General features: G+C 45.1%; 1 protein-coding gene across 2 annotated transcripts; it reads right to left on the bottom strand.

Moving 5' to 3' along the window:
* Window positions 1-198: 198 nt before the first annotated feature.
* On the bottom strand, window positions 199-21,048 carry FST (follistatin). 2 transcript variants are annotated; one of them, XM_079995069.1, is made up of 6 exons: window positions 20,810-21,046; window positions 18,501-18,692; window positions 15,392-15,610; window positions 13,059-13,283; window positions 4,350-4,580; window positions 199-3,552 (listed from the first exon to the last, which is right to left on the bottom strand). In XM_079995069.1, the coding sequence occupies exons 1-6, from the start codon at window positions 20,889-20,891 to the stop codon at window positions 3,479-3,481; spliced, it is 1,023 nt and encodes a 340-aa protein (XP_079851195.1). In that variant the 5' UTR covers window positions 20,892-21,046; the 3' UTR covers window positions 199-3,478. The 2 variants fall into 2 exon arrangements, with proteins under 2 accessions (XP_079851195.1, XP_079851196.1); XM_079995070.1 differs by having other exon boundaries at window positions 2,740-3,840; window positions 20,810-21,048.
* Between the last annotated feature and the right edge of the window lie 408 nt (window positions 21,049-21,456).

Below are 21,456 nucleotides of genomic sequence, written 5' to 3' on the forward strand. Positions count from 1 at the left end.
GATGGAAGTCTTATTGCCAGCTGAATGACAGTGTTGGATACAGCCCAATGGTGTCTATTCACATATTTTTGTGTAGACCACCAAGTATAAATGAATCCAGCTATCATTTTAGGTTTGCATAGAACTACTAGGTGCAAGGAATTAATTCCTCAGCAAGTAGACCTGTTAATACGCGATTAAAACTTCACGATCCCAGTGTCCACCAATAAAAGCTTTATTGTATGCAGGCAAAATACATGGTTATATTGACATTGTATGGTTTTACAGGATAAAGAAAGAGTCCCTGGAAGGATTCTTGAAACTGAACTAAGCTCTTAACGACATAAAGAGGAACAAACGCTGTCACTGTTGCAATATTTATTACAATATTTCAGCCTTCCTTCGAGAAGCTGAGGGCATTGTATAACCCACATTTTATTCTCACAACAACCCTGTGAGTTGAGTTTGACTGAGAGAACGTGACTGGGCGAAGGTTCACCCCATGAGCTTTGCGGCTGAGTAAGGATTTGAAACTGGATCTATGACGTTCTAGTTTAACATTCTAAACACTACTGCACACTGGCTCTCAGGTGCCTCAATATGAGACGTTGGAAGTAAGTTAGAGTACAATTTTCTAGAATCTAAATGTGACTTTGCACCAGAATGGAACGTTTATTCTGTGTGGAACAACCCTTTTACTCAATCGTGGTTGAATAAATAATAGCAGATAAAATTATTTGACCTGTGCTTGTTTACCACTTTCCCATAACTCTAATAGATCACTTTTAAAATGTCAGTATTGCCGCAAACCCTATTCCTTTTACCGGTACATGCACAGTGGCATAGGGAGGGTGTGTGTGGAGAGCCGGGTGCCACTCTGGGAGGGGTGACAAGATGGCCCCTGCCTCCCCTCAGCTGTAGAGCGAGCGAGGGAGCCCGCAGTCTGTATGGGCGCCACTCACGCACCGTCCGTACGGACTGTGCATATGCGGCATTCTGTAGGGAGTGCGCACACATGGGATGCTGCACATGAGGAGTCTGTATGGGCTGCGCCATCCTGGTTGCCGGAGAGGGTTCCTCCGCCACTGAATATCCCCCGTGAACTAAAGTTCAGATTTCATTTCTTCAGGTTTACTATGGCTCAGAGCTGTAAAAATGGGAAACCAATGGTTCCTGCGTTGTTGGACCTCAACTCTCATCCTACAACCTCTGTCCACAGTCAGTTCAGCCAATAGTCAGGGGTGAACAGCTACATCTCTGGAGGGATGCAGTCCTATGCTAGGCATTTTGCCAGAGGCCTGCAATCTCATGGCGATTTCTAATGATCTACTGGAATCCACTATGTGAATTTGTACCATCACACAGTGAATTTTTTCCTTTGCTTTCTGCTACTGATCATCACCAATGTGGCCCCAAATCACACGGTGAGTTCAGTAAGTGATATGGCTGGGAGTAGTAAATTCACCATTTGAATATAAGGTTTAAAGCAGTGCTGCAAATAAGTCTCCAGAAGACCACTAGTGGCCAGTGTAGTGGTACGGAACTTAACTTGAGAGGGCAGAGCAGTGGGGTTGTAAACATTTTGGGGGGTGGCTCACTCAGGTGGGAGTGCTGGATTGCCTCCACCATAGCCCTGCCCAATCCCCATCCAGGTTATCTGCAGCAACACTGGTGTTTGGAAGGTGACTCCACCCTTCCACACCAGCCAATACTGCAAAAATTACTTAGCCCACAGATTATTATAGTCCACTTCTATTTGGTTCATCTGAAAGAAAACCACCACCACCAGTTTCCCAGCATATAAATGCTTCCCTTCCCAATCATGTGACGCTTATTCCTGCTCACCACATGTGATGAGGCAAGCAGCCATTTTGAAACCCTGTCAGCACCAACTCTTGGAGTTCATCCAGCACTAGATTGGGATATTTTTTTCACACCCAAAGAAAAGTACAAATTTGCTTCCATGATGGAACTCAAAGTAGCATATAAGGGATTTTAATGCTGTATTGTTTTTAATACTCAATTGGGAGCCACCCAGAGTGGCTGGGGAAGCTCAGCCAGATGGGCGGGGTATAAATAATAAATTATTATTATTATTATTATTTACCTTGTGGTCTTCCATTCAGACACTGCCCAGGGCTATACGTCCTTAGTTTTAAGTTGACAGGCCTTCAGACAATTCCCGGGGCTCGAAATAACAACCTGCATTTGCAAACTTGGTGCCCTCCAGCTGTTTTGGACTGCAACACCCATCCCTCCCAGCCAGCAAAGCTAATGGTGAGGGATGATGGGAATTGTAGTTCAACACCTGAAGGGTACCAAGTTGGGAAGCCAGCTCTGAAACTAACTCCCTCCACATTCAAAAAGCCTTGGTGGTGGTGGGGAAGAACCACATTAAGCAACCAATAACTGAAGCCAATGTATTATAGGGAAAAGAAATCCATTTTTTTTATTTTTTTCACTCATAATTTATTTACAAATACACATTATAACTTTTATATACATTGCACATTTACATGGTAGAAAAGTACAAAACTATATATTTAAATGAATTTATATTTAACTCGCCATGTTTGAAAATATAAAATTGCCTCAGAAAAAAAACGTAAGCAAGAAACTTGAACTGATAAAGCTTTGATATAATATTCTGTGAACACTTTGAATGAGAAATGAAAAGAACTTTTAAAAATGGAACTGCAGGACTATCTTAAAGGAAACATCAAATAAAACGTTGATGCATGTGACAATGTATTTTTTCCCCAATAAAAAATTATGCTCTCATTACATTTAGCCATATAGCTATTAACGGCCTTCATAATCCGATCTTTGGGTTTGGATTCTCATAGTACAGTAGAAATGTCCAGTACACTGAGATCACCTCAATAACATGAATCAATCAGAAGAACACAACCAAGGGATAACCAAGGGGAAGAGGTTTCCTTAAAGAATGCCTCATTGCACCCCGAATCTATAGTTAAGTCAGTTTACAGCGCCTTTTGGTCAGTCAAGATTCCTTGTAAACAAATACCCGAGGGATTGTGGATGTATGTACAGAACCGGCAAGGAAATGCAATAAATAAAAGTGTAACAGGAAACTGACATGCAAAGTTTTGTTAAAGTGGAAAAGAGTTAACACTGGCAGAAACAAGGCTATGAAGAGTTGTGACGGGGATGGGGGGGGGTAAGCTCTAAGGAATGGATTTATAGTTTACAAGAAAAAAAAGAAGAAGCTTTACTATACAGGCAAGAGACCTCACAATAAATAACACTGTTCATCCCATAACGATTAAATTTCTTCCAAAAAAAAAAAAAAAAAGGTGTACAGTCAATCGGACATTTTTTATGTATAAATTATAAAACATGACACAGTATAAATAAATGTCTACAAGATTCAACTATATGTATACTTTTTTCTTCCCCAAATAAATAAGCATACATTTATGTACAGTATGGACATTGTATTTCTTGCCCAATGGCTGTTCCAAAAGTGATGGAAGTTTTACCACTGATTGGAAGATAAGCTGTAGTCCTGGTCGTCGTCTTCTTCGTCTTCTTCAAGATCTTCATTAATGGCTAGATAGGAGAATACAGGGGAGCTGTTGTTTAAACACGGACAACAACAGCGCAGAAGCAGCTCAGAGCATGTTTTCAAAGCCCCCTGCATAGCCGTGATAGAGAGTTTCATTTTTACTCTTTTTTTGTTTTGTTTTTTTAAGCGTGGCTTGTAGTGAGATGCGCTTTGGCATCTGCTGTTACGCAATAAAGTTTTTGTGTGCATGTGTGTGTGTGTTACATAATCTATGAAGTCATAACTGCAGCAAGTTCTGAAGACTCAATGGCTCAGGTTTTATTGGCAGATTCCTGAAATTAGATAAAAAGTGCTCTTGTGTTCTAGGTTTTTTAAACTGCTTTTTTATTTTTATTTTTTTGAGTCCTTCATTCAGAGGCAACTGCAAGGAGACAGCAGCCCACGTGGTTAAGTGTTAAGCTAGGGGGGTCGCAGGAGGGAGTGGGGAGGGAGGGTGCGATTAGATTGTAGCCAAGTGTTAATAAAGCAAACAGCAAAGCACACTGAAGCAAACGATATTAAGAGAGGGCAGGAAATCGCCCGAAAGATGCATTTAAGGCAGCCCTCTGATGTTAAGCAGACCCTTTCCTACAATGAGAAAAGGCTCCCCAAAATGTCCGCTGTTGGCTATCTGTTATGCCTTACGAACCACAAGACGTCTGTATAATATATAAATCTTTTTGCATAAGATCTCTCTCATGTTCCCTTTCATGTTTAATAAGGGTGTCAGTCTTCCCTAAACTGGGGGCTGTTTTGCCTTCAGAAGATAACCGTTCCTGGGAAGGTTAAAAATCTCACTTACAGTTGCAAGATCCTGGGTGCTTTACTTCCAAAAGCACACCCAGGGAACACGCTGCCTCCTTCATAGCACATTCACTTGGGTAAGTGGTGTTATCGCTGGCACAAACAGATTCATCCGATTTGCTTTCGGGACAGAGCTCGTCGCAGAGGGCACACCGGCCTCTGCCCACTTTTAAATCCCACAAACATTTCTTCCCGGTGCTGCATTGGATGTCTTCGCAAGATTTGGCCTCTACAAGAGATTTTCATTAAAAAAAAAGAAAAAAGAGGGGAAGGGGAAAGAGGTTGACGTTTGCTTGCTTTTTTTTTTTTTAAAAAAAGAAGAACAAAAGCAAAGTAACTGTGAAATTATATTCTGACAATTTCTGCAGGGTCACAAAGATGATTCCAAAAAACAACAACCCTGTAACTGCCCAACAGGAGGCAGTGAAGCTGGAGGTGTGGAGAGAAGCTAGGACTTAAAATTGAGTTTTACTTGTCTCCTGGTTTTCTGATGGAGGGTGGGGCCCTGGCTGAAAGTTTTAGCTAGAAGAGGGAGAGTTTCAGCTAAAGGCACTGGAGGCTGTGAGTGCAATCTCAGAGAGCTTTCCTTATCCAACACTCTCAATCAGCAGAGGCTGATGCCCCTTAGGACTGGCAGGGAGGCCAACAGTAGATGCAACCAGAGTCAACGGCAGGTAGAACAAGAGACAATGATAGGCAGGGCCAACTAATTCTAGTTTTGTCTCCATCCTCCTCCCTACTGAATTCTGCAAGTAGAAGAGATGAAGGCGGAGGAGGAATCTGACTGCTAGTGCCACTCTCTGGACTGATTATTAGGAGGTGGGGGCTGACAGAGGACAGACTAAGATTGGTAGAGCAAAGCTCCATTCATCCCAGCAGACCAGCCTCCAGTGCTGTCTGTTCAGGCTAGGTAGAGAGACAGGGTCACGATGCTGGATACGGAGAGGCACAGCAGTCAGGTGATGGATGACAGAGCTGTGTGGGCTACCTAACCTGCCCTGTACCCCATAAGCTATACTGCTATCCTCCTGTTTGGTGCAGAATCATGCTCCTTCTCCTGTTTTGAAACAAGATTCATTTGCTAGCCTGATCTACTTTCTGAACATGGAAGGTTGAGGAGTGCCATCTGTTCCTCTACTTGCCTTTGGGTGTAATGGCTCAAGCTGAAACCCTTGCCATGGCCAAGTCCAAATCCTATAAATCTGATTTATCGGCAACAGCCACCACAGAAAGTGTCAGCCCTTAAAATTGTGTTGTCTGGGGTGAAGGACAAGGTGGTGACACTCCTCTACTCCACACACAGAAACCAACTGTGCTGGTGGTTGAATTCTTACTTCCACACTAATGACGGGATAATACTCTTCACCACACTTAGAGAGGCCAGGAGAGGCTGTGTGGCAACACAAGGGAATGGCTGCAGAGCTCAGGAGGAACTTTGGGTGGCTGCTGCTTCTACCCACCAGCATCTGCCGCCTGAGGCGGGTCCCTCACTTTGCCTAGTGGTAGGGCTGGCCCTGACTATAGGGAAGCACTAGGGGTGAGTGTCAGCTCTCTGTGTGGGCTGGATAACCAGGTGAATCAGAGTGATTCAGGAGTCTTTCCCTCCCATACTGAAGTGCCACATCAAAAAGAAAGACAGGCCTGCCCACTCAGGATTATGGATGAAAATGAATCGTTTTTATGTCCCTCACAAAAAACCCCCCACTTGGATCAATTTATCCACAATTTGACAGGCATAATCCACTCTGGAAGGACTACTGTGCCTACAAATTTCATCCACTCTGGCCAAAATAGGGGAAAAGTTTTAGCCAATGTTGGATTCCCCATTACAAGTGAATGAAGAAACACAGAGTTGTTTTAGACACAGTGCCTGGGAACTAGAAACACAACTCAAAGCAGAGAGAATTCAGAGTGACCTTGAAAGGAACCAGGGTTTTAAAAAGGCACAGATTCAAGGTGAATTTTTAGGCCCATTCCCTATGAATAAAAGAAAACACACATGACTGCCTTCAAAATGGCCCTAGGTTGCCTGATAAATGTGTGTTGGTGACACACATTTGCCACTGAGATCCGTAAGCATAAGCATACTCTCTAGGGAGCAAATCCCATGGAAACCTGGAGGACTTAGAAGTGGGCTATGTGGCTCTTGTGTCATACTGATCTTCCAGGTCAGAGGTAGTGGCCTACTGCCAATGTAACAGCTTCCACATGAGCTGCTGAGCCAACTCTGGGCACAGGGACAGCTCCCAGTGCTGGCACAATGTTATAAATTAGTAATTGCTGCTGGTCCCAAGACCCCTGTGCTTGATCTTTGAGACCAAAGATCAGAATAGGATTTTTAAGGGAAAGGCATGCGAGAAGAGAGGGAAGGAGGGAGGGTGGGAGAGGCATCTTGCTTTCTAGGGCTCAATTAGTCCTCTATTTTTATAAACAGTGGCAGACCCAGCCGCAATGGTCACACTGAATGACTAGCTCTGCATTCTCAGAAGGGTCAGATAATGTAGCAAACCACTTATGACACCAGAAGGAGTTGCAAAACCAGCTCGTGTTACAGCAAGGAGCCCAAACAAGATCAAAGTTTTGTCTCCCACTCTAGGTGTTAGGTTAGCACGGCAAAGCAAGGGGAGATTGCGTGATCAGAAACCTCTCTGCCTTGAACGGTTACTGTATTCATTTTGCCTATGTTTGAATTTGCATAGAAATGTCACAGGCTGTACATTTTGCAAGTCAAGGTCTTTTAGCTTCAATGTTTACAGCCAACTGAGGACAACATTTCACGCAATCAGTACAATGGCTTGTGGTGCATGAACACTAATACCAGGCTAAATTTATTTACCTTGAAGGATCCACTGCAGTCTTTATTGTTTTAGCATGGAGTGTATAGTGTATGTGACTGTATAGGGCAGTGGTGAGGCAGGGCAGGGGGAGAGCTGCTGTTAAAAAAAGTTAAAAATCTAAGATCTTGGCCACATGCAAAGTGCTTTTTAGATTGTAGCTGTTGCCTTTCTTTCTGTCCATAAATTCAGTACAAGATATATAATTTGCAGCTGTTTATCAAATTAGTAAATTATATAGGGAATCACATCAGCCGTTGGCTTCAGTTGTACAACCTTCAGCTGAAATTTGTATTATCTTCTTTCTCTGATGCTATGGCTATTATGCACTCTAACATGGCTGCACTGTTATTCCCCCACTATTGTGGGAGATCTAGATTCCCCCATGCTGTGTCTAGCACTGCGGAAATTGCATTTCTCAATGGTCCAGGCATAAGAGAGGTGAATATGAATGAAAGTCCCCTTGTTTCGTTCATCTTCTGTAGTTCCCCAATTGACCTCCTGATTTGCTTGTGCAGTGTTTATACAGCTTTGTGTTAATTGTTCCTTCATCCCACACTTTTCAGTGTACTTCCCTGTCACTTTCCTAACTGCAGAAAGTCTGTTGATAGTTTTTTTAAGTGGATTTGTTACACTAAGGCCACAGAACACTTCAATCTTCTTTAATTGTGCTAACCTAAATGTCCAATATGTGCTTTAATCCCTTGACCAAACATAAATGGAAGGATGTAGGGTTGCCATATTTCAAAAACTGAAAACCCAGACAAAAAGGTTGTTGAGCTTTTTTTGAAAAAAAATTATTTGCCAAAAAACCCCACACTTCTGATATGGACTGATAGGGGTTTTCCCAGACATATTGACTGATTTCCAAAAATGCCACCTGGATGCCATTTTTGATGGACGTATTCCAGACATATGGCAGCCCTAGAAAGATGAGAATGAAAGTGGGTGGGGAGGGGGAGATGACTTGAAAGCTCACTGAAGCAGCTGAGGGAGGGACCAGAACCTGCCATGCTCTCAGTGGTATCATCAGGGGGACAACAGGCTCAGCTTATTTTTTCTGAATTTGTTTTCTCCAAGCCCAGCGCCATGCATGACCAGGTTTGGTAGTGATGGTTCCCTGTCACTAATTTTGACACTGGCAGATATCACCAATTGGCTGATTTCCCAAGGTATGTTCAAATAGGGTTCTGCATTTTTCACTCGTAGAAGTCACAGACTTAAAATATGAAGTTCTTTGCTTTTTATCACCCATTGTAAATGCTCACAAGTGATGCATTCTGGACTAAAATGTGCTTTTAATAGCACTTAGGAAAGCTGCCTGGGTGGCAGAGCAAGACAGAGTCCTTTAATGTAAGGGAATGTAAGTACAAAGGAGCTATTGAGGTGTAGTGTCTATAGAGTGCCGGATTTAAATAAGTTAAACATACATTCAGAACCCTGCTCAGCTGTGATGCACACTGCTTGATCTTGGGGGGAAAGACACAGGATATGTTGCTAATCTAAAGTCTGAACCCAAAAATGGCAGATGAGGTGGTAAAACTTTGCCAGGACAATGCCTCTTGAGACTGTATATATGAGCTCAAATGGCTGAATGCAAAAGAGAGAGAGATCCCTACAAAAATCCCTAGGAAACTAGAACGCCAGGAAAAAAGGTAGAAGTTCTCTTTTTGATCTACTTTTCTACTACATTTATTTATTTATTGTATGGAGAAGCATTTGATCATGTAAGTCCATAGCTACAATCTGAATTGGTACAGCACTGAGAGTTTAACGTGTTATCCACTGTTTGTGAGAATGAGGTTAAAAAGCCCTTTCCCCAAAAGCCTGCCCTTTTTGGAGAAAGGGGAGAGCACAACTTTAACAAATGACCTGAACTCCCAAGTTTCCCCAATAGGACAGAGTTATAAAGCATCTCCAGGGTTAATGAGAAAGTTTCTGGAAGATGGAGAGGAGCATGTCTTCTGTGGAAACAGGCAAAAGCTGTCTCCTATCACATGCAACCCCACCCCTCTACAGTGGTACTTTGGGTTACAGACGCTGTAACCTTACAGGTTACAGACTCCGCTAACCCAGAAATAGCACCTCGGGTTAAGAACTTTGCTTCAGAATGAGAACAGAAATCGTACTCCAGTGGCATGGCAGCAGCGGGAGGCCCCATTAGCTAAAGTGGTACCTCAGGTTAAGAACAGTTTCAGGTTAAGAACGGACCTTCAGAATGAATTAAGTTCTTAACCCAAGCTACCACTGTATCTTCAAGTTCCATACTGTAATCAGCAGGGAAGTGGGTTTTGTAGCAAAATTATAGAGTTAACTAGGGCTAGAAGTATTAACTGCTTTTGACTGTATTTCTGCCAGTGACAAAAGTCTCAATTCTGGGGGGTACTCCTTGCAAAAAGGTTTATTTCAGTTGCCCTCACTTATCCTGACCCTTAGCTGCCGTGTGTGATACGAATCTGACTGGCTTTGCAAAGTTGTAATGATATCTCATTACTTAATTCCTCAGTGGGTACGGTGATCTATGAGGAAGATGCAAGAAGTTGCAGCAAGAAGGGGAAATGGCAGAGATATAGCAGCCAGGTAAATGGAATTAGAAAAGTGGATTTTCTGTAGAAATTTCCATGCCACTGAAATGGCTAGTCTTGACCAAAAAGAGAAAAACTGGTGCACCCCTTGCGCAACACATTCCATTCCTCATCTTCCACACCAAAACCACAGCAGAAGAAAATGCTAAAAGTTCCAAAATTACTTAAAAACCAAGTAGGAATGTATTCCTGGAATCCAGAAATCCAGGTTTTAGTTCAAGAAAACTTTCTATTTAATTCAGCTGACAATTACTGAGGACAAATCTTTGGCCCACCTCCCATTGGAACCCCTAATACATGAGGATACCAGATCTTTGAAGATGTTTTCAGACCACATGGCTTCAGTGTTGAAGTCAACTGGATTCCAATAGAAACAACTGCCTGAACAACAATTCATGGGGAATATTATTTTACATGGACTGAAAATAGCTTTTCTCCTTTAAAAAAAATCTAGATCTCTCACAGGAGTGGGAAAATAACAGTTTGTAGTGAAGCCATGTAGCGTGCATAGCCATAGCATCAGAGAAAGAAGGGATGAGAAAAACCTTTTTCCAGCCTTGGTGGAGTGATAGGATGGAAGGGAAGACTGAAGGTCTTCTTGGACTCAGGTTAAAATCTGAACCGGAGAAGAAATTTAGGGCTCATAATACCAGCCTCATATTGTAGTTACCCAAATTTGCGTTTTTGGGCTCACAATACTAGTCTCCTGTTGGAGTTACCCAAATCTGCATTTTTCAAGTCTGGAATTATGAATTTCAGCACCAGCCCAACTCCTGAGTCTCTCCCCTTGCTGTCACTTAAACTGCCATCTGCTCCTCTTCTGTTGTAAAGAGATTGTATTAGAATGATTATGGTTGCCGGATGAAGGAGAAATTTTAGGGGATTATTATTACATGATAGTTTAATTGATCAACAGTGCAACACTATAGATGTCTACTTGTCACCACCACATCCAAATACTAGTTGGATCAGCTCATGGATCGTGGGGGCAGGGGACCTTGGGGGATGCACAGGGCTTTGGATCCAGTGGCTCTAAACTGGGTGGCTCCCCACGATGGAAAGCCCTATTTTAGGGCTTTATGAGCTTTTGCGCCCACTTGGGCATAGCACTGACCCTCCAAGTGTCCCTATTTCCCAAGGATGTCCCTGATTTAGAGAAGCCATCCCGGTTATCTGATTTGATCCCAGAATGTCCCACGTTCCCCTAGGATGTCCCTATTTTCATTGGAGAAACGTTGGGGGTTGTGGAGTTATCTGACCCTCGAGCTGTTTGAAGGCAGTCCTATACAGTTGTATCTTGTTTTGTGACTGGGATCCATTCCGGAGCCCCGGCTGCTAGCCGAAAAGGACGCAGGGCAAAGTGCTGTGTCTGCACACACACACACTTCTGGGTTTGCCGTGGACGTTTGCTGGAATGGACGCTAGATGAGGCGGATATTTGCAGAGGTATTACTGTATAAGGAAGGGTTTTTTTAATGTTTAATGTTTGGTTGTGTTTTTATATATGCTGGGAGCTGCCTAGAATGGCTGGGGCAACCCAGTAAGATGTGTGGGGTATAAATAGTAATATATATATATATATATATATATATATATATATATATATATAAAATTATGGAATGGGACCTCCCTAATTTCATTGGAGAAATGTTAGGGGGTATGATAGCATGGGACCTCTGCCACAGTGGAGCCACCCCATACTAGTGGTGCAGAGGCCAGCATGGAGGAATCCATGCAGCTTCCTAACATCTCAAGTCATTGACATGGAGTATATGTATTAGGGTTGACCCATCAATTGATGTACATTTTCCCATGAGAGGAAAAAAGCCACAGCAGTTCTTAAGAGGGAAGCATGCTGAAATTTGGTTTGACTGATGTATACATGCATTGAAGCTGGCAGAATTTTGTAAGAGGCATTTCCTTTTCACATAGGAGAGAATGCCTCTTGCAAGATGATAGTTTCTATCTGCAATAATTTTCAAGTTGACCTCAGGGCACCTTTTTAGTCAATATAATTGTTTAAAATAGATTCACCAAACATTTTAGCAACTAAATCAGGTGTGGAGAACTTGAGGTTCCAACATTGTTGAACTCCAATTCTCATCAGCCCCAACCTACACAGCGCAATGATGGAATCTTTAGTCAGCAGGTTCCTCACCCCTGATCTAAACCTTGCCATCTTAATTGTAACAGAAATGTAGTTTAAGGGCAGGCAAAGGTGGTTTGAAAAAAGATTCCTGTCACAGAATCATCAGGTAGCCTTGATCAAGTCTCTATCTCACACCCTCTTTCTCTCACAGCCTTTAGTTCTTTAACTTTAAAATGTAAATCATACCTCACAGAATCATTGGGGGGGCCAGTGTGTGTAATGTAAATGAATATATATTTGCCTTGCTGGCTTATGCCACCTATTTCTGAGGGGCACAGATACCCTGAAAGCAGCCTCTCTCCACTCTGGAGGGTTCCTCTGGCTTACAGGTTGCCCAAATCCAGGTGTCTCATCCAGCCAATATTGAATAGACACTCTCTGACACTGGCTGTTGTATGGCGCTCATTGCCCTTCTTGTTAAGGTGACTGATGGAAGCTCTCTGGCTCCCAATAGGGTAGCCCCAGAACCATTTGCCGTTCCACACATTGGTAAACTTCCCCGTGAGACAAGAGGATGCAGAATGGGGATTACAGTAACAGTAAATGGTAATATTTAAAGTTTATAGAGCACCTTTTGAGTGTTCAAAGTCCTACATTCCTGCACTGCGGTTCTATAAAACAGTATTTGCATCACTGTTCAGTAGATACAGTTGGCCATCACTCATCTGAGGTGAACTCAGAAAACCTACCAAGATAACTGGTGGAGAGCCCACACAGAAGAGGTTCTGTGTGTCCTCAGATGGGGGACAATCTATTTAAAATGACCTGAAGAGGAGAACTGGTCTGGGTAAAGGTTAAACACAGGATCATAGGAAGTGGCTTATGCCAAGTATTGTCTACACTGACAGACAGCCGTTCTCCAGGAATCGAAACCGGGTTTTCTCCCAGCCCTGCCTGGAGAACGGCTGTCTGCCTGCAGAACAGATGCTCTAGCACTGAGCCAAGGTGCTTCCATAAACACTCCTTCCACCTGCCAGTTCTCTCCTGTGGCTGCCTCTCCACTAGACACCGAGCAGGGAGCCCTGTGTTTCCCTCACAATATCTGGTTCCACCCATGAGGCACAGATCCCAGGTTGGATGGTGTAGCTTCCTTCGTTCAGGCCTCTCAGGTTTTCCCCTCCCCAATGCATGGTACTTACTGATACATTTTCCTTCGTAGGCTAGACCGATGGATCTTCCGAGCAGGCAGGTCGCTTTCCTCAGATGACAAGCGCTTGCATATGTGATCCCGTCATTCCCACAGAGATACTGTTCAGGGGAGGTAGGCTCTGGGCAAATCCGATTGCATGTCACACAGTTGGCGTTATTGTTTTGATCAACCACACAGGTGGAGCTGCCAGGGCACAAAACATCCCTACAGGTTTCTGAAAGAATAGACAGGGAGAACGACCTGTTAGCAACAACACGAGCCACCTTCACCACCAAGCAGCCTAGAATAACATGTGGCACCAACAACAACCATTGAAAAGTTGTTTATTAGCTTTTTATGTTAAATGGAAATGAACACAGCGAAGAGATAGCCACTCTGTCTCAGTGGTGGGGAGTCTCTGGCCCATCTCTGGCTAATTAGGCCTATTTTTCCTCAAACTATTCTGGCCCACCTGCTCCACCCCTACAAATATATCTGTCTGTCCCACACATCAGGGTTTGTAAAGTGTGAGCAGGCAAAAACAAGCCAGACTGCTTAGTCCTCATCGAGTGGGCTCCCACTTCCAGTTTTTGAGGTTGCATATGCATGGTGTTTGTTGCAATCCAGGTGAATCCTCTAGTTTCTTGAGGTAAACTGCTGTTTTTCTCAAACCAGCTTACAACAATAATAGTAATTTGTTACTTATACCCCACTCATCTAACTGGGCTGCCCCAGCCACTCTGGAGAGCTTCCAACAGGATATAAAATTCTGTTACAGGACTGCCTTCAAATGTATTTAGCAGGTTGTGTAGTTGTTTATCTCCTTGACATCTGATGGGAGGGGGCCACTGCTGAGAAGGCCCTCTGCCTGGTTCCCTGTAACTTCACTTCTCGCAGTGAGGGAACCGCCAGAAGGCCCTCAGTGTCCAGACTGAACAGTGGAGGTGGAGATGCTCCTTCAGGTACACAGAGCCAAAGCAGTTTAGGGCTTTAAACATCAGCACCCACATTTTGAATTGTGCTAGGAAACGTACTGGGAGCCAATGTAGATATTTCAGGACCGGTGTTATATAGTCCCGGCAGCTGCTCCCAGTTCCCTGTCTGGCGGCCACATTCTGGATGAGTTATGAGTTTCTGAGTCACCTTCAAAGATAGCCCCGTGTAGAGCTTCAATATGACTAGCCGCATTTACTTCATACTTAAGAAGGATGTGTATGTGTGAGACAGCCACCACACATGAGGCAGATGACAGCTGCAAGAGCAGGAATTCCAGGTGGAGAGGGTTGCAAAGCCATGCGCATCCAGGCGAAGACACATCTGCCTCCTGTCTGGTGTGAACAACACCATGCAAATGTGAATTGAAACACAGCGGGGTGGGGGTGGGGCAGGGAATGAACTTGCTGTGTTTTAAGTCTCCCTTATCTGTGGTGACAAAGGGGACATAAGGATCCGGCCCATTGGCCTGATCCAGTTCCCTACCCCTGCTTGGTTTACTAGCCACAACATGGAAAGCACTGCTGTTTTCAAAACATCATCTGCATCCCAGTGCGTCTTGTGGTGAACCCTTGCCAAGCCAAGAGGGCACAAAATAATAATAATAATAATAATAATAATAATAATAATAATAATAATTTATATGGGTCCCTATTGAGAAGAGCCATAAAAAAGCAACTGTATCAAAAGGAATTATTGTGAAAATAAGAAATATTTAGGCGGGGAGGGCTGTGCGCCAAATTTTGTTCTCGCCCAGGATGCCATGCTACCAACATCCACCCCTGTTATGTGGATGAGTGTGACACTGTGAATGTTCTCTTGTGGAAAAAGTAAGAGCTCCCAGCACATGAAAACAACTAGGGCATCAAGGGGCAGGATCAGCTTTAACTATTCTCCAGGATGATTCTTGCTTTCTAATTGCACATATGTTTTAATTGCACATATGTTAATTGTTTTTTGGTTGGGGGGAGGGTAATTTTCAAGTGGCATTCCCCACCTATAGCCTGAAGAGGAACACTTGAGCCAACTGCCTGAGGACTCTACCACCTCATTCCATTACACATGGGTTAGGACAGACTTCTCGGCACCCTTAACAAACTACAGTTCCCAGGATTCCCCCCCCCCCCTTTTTAGAGGGGAAGCCATGTGCTTTAAATGTATGGCCAGTACACAGTCCTTCTTGGGGGAACTTGAGTTAGAATCCACAAAGCACTTTTCTGCACTGGTATCTCCTGCGTTATATACCATGATAAGTAGTATACCGGGAGCACCAGCAACTTCTGATTTTCCAGATATACCTTCTCCCCCACCAGCATTGCAACCCAGAGAACAGATAAGTTGCAAACTTACTTTTGCATCTGCCCTGGTACTGGACTTCAAGTTCAGGCTGCTCTTTACACCTGGCTTTCAGAAGGGCACACTCATTCTTGTAGGTTTTCCCATCCAAGCCACACACTGGGCCCTTCCATGTGATATTAGAGCAATCTGGAGCACAGACACACCGAGGTTTGTTCTTCTTGTTCATTTTGCATTTCTTCCCAGGCCCACAGTCCACATTCTCACAGGTTTCTAAAGAGGAAACGGAAAAGGGAGCAGGGCAGTGTTGGGGGCGGGTGGAAGAAAAACCCAGAGACATCGCTTTAATTAAACACCCAGAGTCCTCACCACAGCTTCACAAACAACCACAGGCTGACCCAGAATATAAGGAAGGTTATCCCCTCTCCCCTTCGCCGTAGCAAAAAGGCCATAAAAGAAAAACACAGGATCTTCCCGTTTGCTGAGCCGGATGCTTTCAACGTGACACACAAGTCCGTATCCACTCCACTCCTTCCCAAATGCCCCTTATTCTGGTGCTAGAGGCACAAAATAATGTCTGTGCACTCCCCAGTTATTAGCCTGCAATATAGCAAGCATTGGGCAGTAGCAACAGACATTAGAGCCCCCCCTCCATTGAAAAGGTGGACCATGCTATCCTTTTAATCGTCTGATTGCATGCCAAAGGGGCTAATCTCCAACGAGAAACTGCATGCGCAGGACTAACAAGTGAGATGCATGTCAAAGATTGCTTCTTTGAGGAAATCTGCCTCAGCTCCTCCCTTTCTCCAGTCCGTTAGAATAATAGAATTGTAGAGGATCATCTGCTCCAACCCACTGCAATGCAATATTTTGCCCAACATGGGGTTCAAACCCTGAGATGAGGAGTCTCATGCTCTACTGACTGAGCTATGCAGTATCTTCTCTGCTCATCCAGCACTCCTGACCTGTTGGGTTTTGTTCTCTACCCTCTTTCATTGGGGAGGTCATTTAAGTTACAGACAGCCCAAGGTTGCACGTGCCTCTCTGAAAAGCCCTGGCTGTGATCCATTTCTTTTTAAAATTATTATTATTCTAGAATAATCCTGTCCAAGATACTTGGGTAAGTGAGTTGCTGCTACACCTTAAAAGGTAAAGGGACCCCTGACCATTAGGTCCAGTCATGGCCGGCTCTGGGGTTGCGGCGCTCATCTCGCTTTATTGGCCGAGGGAGCCGGCGTACAGCTTCCGGGTCATGTGGCCAGCATGACGAAGCCACTTCTGGTGAACCAGAGCAGCGCACAGAAACTCTGTTTACCTTCCCGCTGGAGCGGTACCTATTTATCTACTTTGACATGCTTTTGAACTGCTAGGTTGGCAGGAGCAGGGACTGAGCAATGGGAGCTCACCCCGTCGCGGGGATTCGAACCACCAACCTTCTGATCGGCAAGTCCTAGGTTCTGTGGTTTAACCCACAGCGCCACCCGCATCCCCTGCTACACCTTAGTTCTTTATAAAACAGCCTTTGCCATCCTGCCACCCTCCTTACGTTTTGGACTACAACTCCCATCTGCTCCGGCCAGTGCAGGAAAACACCTGGAAGGCACCAGGTGAGCAAAAGCTATGGAGCTTTACACACTGTTGCCACTAAAAGAAAGTTCGTAGTGATTGCCGCCTTCCTCCTTCATGCTCACTCACACACCATGTTCCCCCATGTAACCAGAGCTCAACTTGAGTCTTCATCACAGCATGCTTTGGACTCCAGTGGTCAGTAAGAGGAACAGGGGTGTTGTTGTTGTTCCTGGCAGGGGCCCCGTGGCCATAATAGCCATGTGGCAAAAACTGCTCCCAGCATGAAGATGAATTGGCTGGGAAAGGGTGGCCTGCCAAACTTCTGCTTGTTGTGCAGCTGTTAGAGGCACAGGGGGAACTGCTGGCAAGCCTACCTGCAGACTCTGGTATGAAGAGCACATGCAGAATTTATTTCTGCATAATTCTAGCTGCCCCTAAACACATCTAGAATTAGCTCGAGGCAGTCTTAGAGCCCCAGGAACTCTCCTTCAAAAATAAAATAAAATAGCCACGTCTATTATAAGGAGAAGCTGTTACGGTCAATGCATTTATTTTCTTGTAGAGAAGGAGACACTGGATGGCTAGACTGTTTAGAGACACCAACCTGAGATCTGGAAGCCCTCTCTGTTACTGTAGGGCTCTTGCTAGTCAACAAACGGCAAGGAAAATGCACTCTGTACCAGCTCAGGCAAAGGTAAAGGGACCCTTGACCATTGGGTCCAGTTGTGACCGACTCTGGGGTTGCGGCGCTCATCTCACTTTATTGGCCGAGGGAGCCAGCGTACAGCTTCTGGGTCATGTGGCCAGCATGACTAAGCCATTTCTGGCAAACCAGAGCAGCACACGGAAACGCCGTTTACCTTCCCGCCGGAGCGGTACCTATTTATCTACTTGCACTTTGACATGCTTTCGAACTGCTAAGTTGGCAGGAGCTGGGACCGAGCAACGGGAGCTCACCCCGTCGTGGAGTTCGAACCGCCGACCTTCTGATCGACAAGTCCTAGGCTCTGTGGTTTAACCCACAGTGCCACCCGCATCCCTTACCAGCTCAGGGACACTTTAATATCTTCTGCCTTGCTACATGTATCACATGGTTAGTTAGTTATTCAGCATATAACCTGCCCTTCGCCAGATGATCTCAGGGTGGAAAAGGATTGAGCCCACGGCACTGAAAACAGATGCCTGGGCTCTGAGCCTTGGCACAAATTACGAAGCCCTAGGCTGCGGTGGGTGGGGTGAGAAGTCTCCTTCCTAGGAAGGGGCGGCAACTCAGTTTTAGAGCTTTCTATGCAGAAGAACTCAAGCCCAACCTCTGACTGCTTCAGGGATAAGAAGAGTTCTCAGGTTGCAGGACTGGGGGAAATGTTCTGCCTGTGTGACCTTGGAGAGAGAAGCGCTGCTGGTCAGAGCAAACACTACTGGTCAGTGTGGACCAATGGTGTCTCACTCAGCACTGTGCAGCTTAACAGATTCATTCACACGTTACACTGGACACAGGTACAAAGCTGTCACACAACTCATTGAATGCAACATGTGAACACCCCTGGGGAAGAAATGCAGTCCTTTCCTATTTTTATTTTTAAGAGGCCCCCACCTTTGCAAGGGATACAGTTCGGGGCACCCCCGCTGAAAATCATCCACTTGAAAAGCACGTGATCACTGACGTCCTCCTCGGTCCAAGAAGTGGTAAGCCTGCCGGTTTTACAGCACTCCTCCTTGCTGAGACCATTTTTGTAGAGGACCTGGCAGCGGCCGTTCCTGGCTTGCCGGAGCCAGCAATTCCCAGCTGCATTCAGAAAGAGAGAGAGAGGGAGAGAGAGAGACCCAGCCATATCAATGTCAGTTACCAGTGACCCAGACACAACACGTGCGGCTTTCATTGACTTTTACTAGACTGTTTACTTTTTATTTGTCCGGTTTCATAACCTGAAGCTTCTCCTCTGGACCAAATGGAAGCGCTATTCCAATAACCTGATCAAGCCAATTTGACGTCTTACTTTTCCATATGGAGAAAGCGCTGTAGCTTTGGAGGGGAGTGTGGCGTGTAGGGTAGGGTGGGGGCCCGAAAAGACTTGATTGCACGTGGCAAGGGTGCGAAATAGATCTCAGGAATTATTATTTTTTTAAAAAAAGGAAGGAGAAGATCATAAGAAAAAAAAATGACGCTTATTATCTCCCCCTCATTTGTCTATCCCACACTCCACCTCCTTGCTTAATTCATACATAAAAGTTGGCACACACACAACCGACAGGGAAATTTCGCTACAGTCTTTCCCGTTCCTCCACCCAAAGTATAGGATTTGGCAACGGTGGTAGCAGCGATGATAAAACCGTAGTCTTTCGAAATCATCAAACTTTGCTGATTTCATCAATAGAAGAACTAGATGGCTTGTAGTGGAGTAGTGAGTGACCGAAGTGTGCACGCGTACTGCTAAGCGCAGGAGGAGGGAAGCGGAGAAGAATCGGATTAAGCTACACAAGTTTACACAGGTTTACTAGAGAAAAACAATTGGGGGAACATACGCGCACACAAACACAGGGTTACCCGCAACAACAACCTTGAGGCTATCTGCTGCTGCTGCTTCTGGATCCGAACCAAGAACACTGATTAGACCTGTCGCTCCATTCTCTGAGATTGAAGAATTTGGGGGAGGGGGGGCAGTCCCTCGTGAACCACCAATGTGACTCCTCCAAACACTCAGTGGCAATCGATTCTGCTTCTTTATCCATATGGGAATTTTGCCAGAGCAAAGAATTCAGAAGGAAATATCACACACACACACACACACACACACACACACGACTAACGTGGTCCCAAGCACCAAATCTATCCGCCTCAAAACTTCAAAATAGTAATGGTAATAATAATTATCGTATTTTAGCTGCTGCCAGTCTAAGGTTGCAATATAGCACCAAGGGAGGCATAATCATTCACAAAGGAAACAGAAATAAATGCCCCAAGTCTAAACTGTAGAAGTATCCTAATAACCCCTCAATCCACATCTAATCAATACTGAAGTGGAGATGGGGGCGAAAATACGTGGTTACATTGTGGGTTGTTTTTGTTGTTTTTTTTAAATCACCCTAAGATATCCTTTGCCAAAGTTCACAGAATGGCATAAAACTGGAGGAAAGCAGGGGCACATAAAACAATTATCCAAACTTGAAAAAACTCTTTTCCTCTAGGAGTGTGAGCTATAATAATGAGTTCCTTTCGGAGTCCATATTCCCATCCTCGTCGCGCCAAGATGATTTTAGCAAATTAAACAGCAACCTTACCAAAAAGCTGCAACAACAAAAACAAAACTGCACAGCCTCTCCCTCCCTCCCTCTCTCTCAGGCGCGCGCGGGAGCACACACAGATTCACACATGTTCAAAACCAGACCTTCGTGGTGGTCGAACTCAGAAAAGTTCTGAGCTGGTGCAGCGGCTCATTTAAGCTGCAGCGCGTTAGGGATGCAAGATAAAAGCTATTGAGAAAGGGGCTAGAGCTAATGATGATGAAGGCAATCAAGATTTTAATGATGATTGCGCCTAGCTTCTCTGCCCGATGCGCCCGGCCAAACGCGGATCGCCCTGTCACTTCTGCGCCATTTGTGCCAAGGAGCCCGCGCAGAGCGATCCTAAGCACACGTTTCCACCCAAAAAAGTAAGTCCCACTACGAGTTGAACGGACTTGTTTATTTATGTCCGAGACGGCAGCCGTAGACATGCAAAATGCCAGACACGTCTGCTCAGAGGCATGCCCCGTTGAGTTCCACAGTCAGCTCATCTGACGGGAGTCTCTGGAGAAAAGCGTGGGGGAAGAAGGCAGAAAGGGTAGACAGACAGACTCTCTCTAGGCAGACGGATGACAGAATAGGCACATCTGCACATTAAAAATGCGTAAAAGCGCATCTTACCCTGTGCTGTTTGATCTTCCATGAAGTGGCAGAAAAACAGTAGGAGAAAAACCATGCCCGGGAAGATTCTCTGGTTTAACATCCTTAGTTATTTCCCTCCAGAGGAAAGAGAAGACGCAACCTCTCAAGTAGCAGGAGGAAGACGAGGGAAACGAAAGAGCACGCCAGACAGACAAGCCTGCTTATTGAATGAACGTCAGGCTCTGAATGCTGCCTCTCTTTAAATCTATGGGGTCTTAGCTCTGCGGTGGGCGGTCTCCTAATGTGTGTGTGTGTGCGCGCGCGAGTGTCTGTGTGTGTTCGGAGGTGGGGGGGGGGAAAGAGTGTTGGAGATTTTTAAAAGTTGAGTGCGAATCAGTGTGAAACCCTTTCTAATGATCTGACCCCCTCCCCCTTTTTTTGGGTGCGCGCGCGCGCGGGGGCACACACAGACACGCGCGCCCATCTAGTCTTTACGCTCCGCAAGCCAGGCACTCCACTCGCCACACTGGCGGTTAGACCGACCCGACCTACCCAAAGGGACTCGCCTCACCTTGCTTACCGTCTGCGGTAGCAGGAAGGAGCGTGCGTTGTTGTGGTGGTTCGTGTGCGTGTCTGAAGCCAACAACAACAGTTTCTAGTAGCCTTAAAATAAAAGGGGGGGGGAA

The sequence above is a fragment of the Podarcis cretensis genome, assembly GCF_951804945.1.
Source record: "Podarcis cretensis genome assembly, chromosome: 11".
NCBI lineage: Eukaryota > Metazoa > Chordata > Lepidosauria > Squamata > Lacertidae > Podarcis > Podarcis cretensis.

Coding starts and splice junctions, on each gene's coding strand:
- FST (XM_079995069.1), bottom strand. CDS start 20,891: ATGTTAAACCAGAGAATCTTCCCGGGCATGGTTTTTCTCCTACTGTTT. Junction 18,693..20,809: donor GGAAGATCAAACAGCACAGG/GTAAGATGCGCT, acceptor TTCTGAATGCAG/CTGGGAATTGCTGGCTCCGG. Junction 4,581..13,058: donor CTACGAAGGAAAATGTATCA/GTAAGTACCATG, acceptor AATCTCTTGTAG/AGGCCAAATCTTGCGAAGAC.